Source organism: Artemia sp. Qi Xiang Cuo, chromosome 18, assembly GCF_049724085.1.
Source record: "Artemia sp. Qi Xiang Cuo chromosome 18, ASM4972408v1, whole genome shotgun sequence".
Lineage (NCBI taxonomy): Eukaryota > Metazoa > Arthropoda > Branchiopoda > Anostraca > Artemiidae > Artemia > Artemia sp. Qi Xiang Cuo.
Genome location: NC_142811.1, coordinates 21,190,953 through 21,196,952, shown reverse-complemented (window position 1 = coordinate 21,196,952; position 6,000 = coordinate 21,190,953). Strand labels below are relative to the sequence as shown.

General features: G+C 34.7%; 1 protein-coding gene across 3 annotated transcripts in view; it reads right to left on the bottom strand.

Moving 5' to 3' along the window:
* The window catches only part of LOC148941316 (uncharacterized), a 42,010-nt gene that overhangs the window by 10,866 nt on the left and 25,144 nt on the right, over positions 1-6,000 (bottom strand). For all 3 annotated transcript variants that reach the window (XM_089104100.1, XM_089104101.1, XM_089104103.1), the window contains exon 2: positions 2,574-2,820. In XM_089104100.1, coding sequence (XP_088960226.1) covers positions 2,574-2,820 — 247 coding nt within the window. The remainder of the gene's footprint in view (positions 1-2,573; positions 2,821-6,000) is intronic.

The following is a 6,000-nucleotide window of genomic DNA, read 5'->3' as shown; positions in this document are numbered from 1 at the left end:
GAAGCTTTAAACTCACTAAAGTCTAGATCTGGCTTGGTATTGAATAATCTTAGAAACAGAAAAATGTAAGAGAAAAGGTCTTATTTCAAAAAGAATAACTTAAATTTTCATTTGAAAATTATATGTAGCTTTAACTTTAAATTGAAAAGTAGCCTTTAAACTTTCAAGCTTAAAATCAAAACATTTAACCGTTTTTTTTGTGTATGTTTTTTTTTATCGAATTCATCAACGTTGTCCGAAAATGAGCGTCAAAGAAATGAGGTGAAATATTATGGCCGTTTTTCAGCACTAAGATCTTACATCTAAGATCTTGCATCTTTCTGTAAAGATTATCGTTTTAACTCATCTTTGTTCTAAGATCTAACAGCTCACTGATGTTAGCAAAAAGTGTGAAGAAAGCCATTTTCTGCCATATAGAACAATGATGAGAGAGCTTAGATGATATACTCATCATTGTTCTCAGACCGCTGATCAGAGCAGAATGATGAAAGACGTTTGCATAAAAACGACAAAAGATGTAAGACCTTAGTTCAATGGTTCCACTTTTAAGCGTTTTCTGACAAAAGATGTAAGATCTTAGCTCATTGATGAGTGAAAAAACAGCCCTATTATTTTAAAACATTTCTAATAAATTCATTAGTCGCGAAATTAATTTGATTTTAATAGCTTTTACTGATTTTGTTCTTTCAAAGATTAAAATTTTACACTATTTTTTTTTTATGAATTTCTCAAAGTATTCTGCAGAGATGTCAATCAAACCTAGCATTTTTGGATATGTGAGGTCGTGTTTTTTTTTTTTTTTTGTAAATCGAGTTTACTTACAATGCTCCCCAGCCCCAGAATCAACAAGCAATGATCCGGTTGGTAAATATGTTCCTTACCAGTTAATACAATTCCATCTATTTCGCAGATACTGCTTTCTAATGAAAAATAAATCTATAACAGAAATATATTGAAAAAACTTCTTCTTACTGAAATATTTTTATCTTTAGATTATTAATTATATTAAGATATTGATTATTAGCTTGCTCGAGCCAAATAAAGGGATGGAGAGAAAGAAATATAAATACTTATAAGTAAACAATAATGGATACAGATTAAGAAATAATACGAAAACCCCTACAAGAAAAAATATATGATTACAGAAAACAAGCACGATGAAGGAATGTAAAATGATGAATAAAGTTACCATAAACACTTAGACCCGCGTTGGCATCAATTCACGAAAACTTAAAGGAGGACGAAATGTATTTTTTAAAACTTAGGGGGGGGGGGGAGGAATTTGTGATTTTTTCAACCTCTTCAATGAAAATACCAAAAAAGGCACTCTTAAATTAAAACATTTATACAAATTATTATCAAAATTTACAGAGGGCAAAAAATATGAAAGGAGGATCAAATGCCCTCCTCTGTCCCCACCGGTTGATGTCATTATAGAACTGTCGTTCTCAAATTTTCCCCATTCTTCCAGGAATATTTTCTGGGGGTAGGTCTGCTTACTGGAGACTTCCCAGCCTTTTATCAAATAAAAGTTTTCATGGTGGCCTACCCTAAGTAAAATATAGCAGTTCGCAAGTGACACTCTCGACAAAGTTTTTTTTTAGACATGTTACCAAAGCAGTATTTTCTGACCCACATTGTGTCACTAATAAATCAAACGAAGAGCCGACAAATGCTTGAAATTAGTTAATAAACAACTTTTATGCAAGAAGAAATCGTTGTTAGGTTACCTGAATTTTTTGTTTGTATGACGTAATATAAATCTATTGCTAAAATGTACTAGCAATAGAATAAACAAAAAACTAACAACACTTTAAAAACAAAAATAATAACCACCAAACCGGCTAACATCTTGGCAAAATAATTTGACGGACATAGAACGGTGCTTTCTCTCTCTCTCTCTCTCTCTGTTTCTCTCTCTCTCTCTCTCTCACTCTCTCTCTCTTCTTGTTCTCTCTCTTTCTCGTTCTCTGTCTCTTTCTCGGTCTTTCTGCTTTTCACTTTCTCTCGTTTTCATTCTTCTCTCTCTCCCTCTCTCTCTCTTTCCCCCTCTCCCTCTGTCTCTCTCTCTTGTTCTCTCTCTCTGCCTCTTTGTGTGTCTGTCTGTCTGTCTGTCTCTCTCTCTGTCTCTCTCTCTCTCTCTCTCTGTCTCTCTCTCTCTCTCTCTCTCTCTCTCTCTCTCTCTCTCTCTCTCTCTCTCTCTCTCTCTCTCTCTCTCTCTCTCTCTCTCTCTCTCTCTCTCTCTCTCTCTCTCCCTATATCTCTCCCTCTCTCTCACTCTCTTTCTCTTCTTGTTCTCTCTCTCTCGCTCTCTGTCTCTTTTTTTCTGTTTTTCACTTTCTCTCTTTTTCATTTCTCTCTCTCTCTCTTTCTCTTGTTCTCTCTCTCTCTTTCTCCCTCACTCTCTCTTTTGTTCGCTCTCTCTCTCTCTTGCTCTCTCTCTCTTTCTTGGTCTTTCTGTCTTTCGCTCTCTCTCTTTTTCGTTCTTCTCTCCCTCCCCCTCTCTCTCTTTCTTCAAACACCTCTAAATTTTAGCATACATACATGATCACTGTAAAAATAAGTAAACTTACGCTCCGTGCCATTGTTTCTCCACTTTTCTACATGTAAAAAGGTGGCCTTATTACTCTTTGTTGAGGTACTGGCGCAAAGGGAGAATTGGTAGGCCTTTCTATGTTTGTCTTTCATAATATTGAAATAATACATATCGGCTTCAACCAGCATTCCAGTCCAACCAAGAAATCTTTCAGCAAAATAAGTCTGTGACATAAATTCACCATTTGAAGCACCACATTCAAAAAATCGTTTGGTTCGCTTCTCCTTCAATTGAAATTATAAACTAGTATACTGAGTGACAAATTGAGCTATTCCAAAGTAAAAAAAAAATCACAGACGAAACGTTAAAAAGCCAAATTAATTCAGTCCGCTGACAAAAAGGAAGGGTAAGTACTCAAAAAATAATCCCTACTTCATATCATCTATCACTTGTTTACTTTGATGACTCTTCTATTTCTACTTCATTGCCTAGCATTTTTCTTCTCTAAATCTGCGAACAACTTTATACTCTTCTTGTGGTTCTAACCTTCTAAACTCAATGGATCTCTAGCCTATAATCCTTTTTTATCCAGCGTACTAATAAAGTCCCCCCAAGGACGATTTAATGTCCTTGTTTTTCTTGTTTTAACACTTTTAAAGTCAACCTAATTGGCAGACGACCAGAATGAAACACAAGGTCCACCCCCCAAAACCAGCACAGTCTGACCAAAGATACTTAATTACAATAATGTAGTCTACTACACTTGGATGTTTCTTCAAAAAAAGCAAGTACAAGTACTTGTGATTTTGCAGTTTTCTATGCTCAAATACAGCAGACAAAAATATAATCCAAACAGCTTTTTTTTGTGAATGGTACACTTTAAACAAAACTAGCAATACATTTTCTGTCTTAATTTTGTTCATTTATTTGGTAAATATATTACCAAGAGATCTGTTGCCTGAATTTTTTAAAAGAATGTTACCGCTGGACAAGTTGGTTATTCACCTAAATTTAGAAAAGAATTTTGACTTAAATCTATAAAAATGTAGTATTTTGATAGTATTCATGCCAAACACATTGCTTTATGACAGAAAATTGATCAAATTCCTCTCTGTGATGACAGAATTCCTTTTAGATATGCTATAAAGAATAGCTTTAAAAAAACATAGCTTAAAAGTTAATCAGATAAGCTATTTCCTAATTTTTTATATAGCACTGGTTAAAAACGGCCGTTTGTAAGAAAAAAAAAAAAGAGACAGAAAAGACGATAAAAATAATCAAAAATACGCGTCAAGACACGGTTAAATCTTTCTATAAATATAATTCTAAAACTTCTGTTTTAGGGTTTTTAAACATACTGAATATAAACGACGCAGTTTATCTGAATTGCACCTCTTTTTGTAAATTTTATCTTATCTCATTTTCATAAAGTATGAAAATTTTCTTTTCAAAAACTATTGATATTTACAGATGCGTCATTTAGGGGTGGCTGGCTGGGGGTATAGCCCCACCCTGATTTCAGGAGGGGCCCCAAATCAATTGTGACAATATCTGTCAATTTGATTTGAAGTGTGAAAATAAATAGCGTAAAAAAGTGTTCTAAATTAATACAAATCCGTTTCTAATATAGATGCAAGTCACAGCAATAAATTGTGGGCTTCATTCCCAAACACATTTATTTAATATTCCCTTTTCATATATCGCGACACATTTTCATTGCATTGTTGTTACAGCCACGGTGATCAACTTTCATTACAATAGAGTAATTGACCCAGGATCCCTAATCAAATTATAAATTATAATTATGAATTAGTAGTGACCCCCTCCATATATACGTACTATGTACTCTATATTTCTAGGGACTGTTCGTGAATCTGTTCTGACTCTTATCTGAGTCATGTGTCACTCAGGTTTTCTCTGTTTCTGGACTTGATAAATAAAACACTATTTTGTACAACGGCGGACTTTTTGTGTTCCTAGTAGCCATAGACGTATTGACGTATTATCATTAATAGAAGCCAGACCGTATGAGATTTTGAAATTTTCTTGTGCCTTTTCTTCTTTGCCTCCAGTCAACATGTTAAATTTGAAATTTGATTTCATTCAAAATAATTATTTCAGGAATTTTGTTTCTGGAACTGTCTGGAATTTTAGCTTCTTGAATTTGAAAAAATTAAAGTGGGAATTTCCGTCCATTATTTTTTTAGATTTCAGGAAAGATAAGAAAGACAAGAAAAATATATTTTATAAAAGGACAATTCAAAGAATTGATAAAGATCTTGAAGAACGATACTTAATCTCACACATCAGCGAGAATATGAAAAGGAAAAGATTTGTTAATTAGACAATTAAAAGGAAATTGTACAAACAATCAAAGACCAATATTTCGACCTAAAAAACGGAAGGCTTTACCGGAGGGGGGGGGGGGCTTAGCTTGAACCAACTTACAAAAAAGAGTGAGAAAACGTGACAAATTTAACAAATAAGATCTATACAAGAACAGCCTGAGAATTAAAAGAAAAACTCAGACCTATCAATTGGTGTCAGCTCAAGAAAATTTACGATGGGGGAGGGGGGTTTACTGTGAAAATCCAGAGGGAGGTGAAAATTTTTTGTTTGTTATATTTTTCTTTAAAATACCAGGGCAGTGTCATGAGCGACCAATTTTTAGGTGGGCAAGCCCGTATTATATCAGCTGCACCGCATAAAATTTACATTAACTGCCTTCCTCATAGACTCAACTTTGTGTTGGGTGATTCCATTCAGAACTTGAGATAAATGGCTTCTTTTTTCTCCACTCTTCAAGAGCAGTACTGTTTAATCGCGAATAGTAGTACGCCCTACCAGCTATTTATTTATTTATTGAAAAACCCGTCAAATCAACATACAACAAGACGGAGCACTTAAAAGAAAAAAAAAAAAAAGAAGACACAAACTATAACAAACTGAACCAACAAAGAAAACGAATCACTGATTCACTGAATGAGCGGATGGGACCAATTCGTGTTGGTTTCGGCGTATTTTTCTCTTCTGCTTTACTATTCGTCTAGCGACGGCGACGTTAGGGTCTGTGACTTTAAAATTTTCAATTACATGCGAATTCCTATACCACGGAGGTAGACGAAGCAAATACTTAGTAAAACGAAAATACATCGCTCTGATTATATTCTGGTCAGTTTTAGTGAGAAGTTTCCAGAAGGGCGTGGCATATAAAATGTGAGGAAGAGCGATGGCGTTATACCACCTTGCTAGAAGCAGCCGGTTGAATCAGAGTTTGGACGATACAACTGAAGCGTAAGACGCTGAAATTCGTCGTTTAAGCTGTTCGAGGAGAAGTTTTCGGGTGTGACGGATAGACGAACCTATGGGTAAACCTAGATAAATGAGGTGATCCATTGGCTGGACAGAGCTAGAACCAAGGGCAATGGTAGGAACACAAAAATCAGTTTTCCAATCGAATAGGA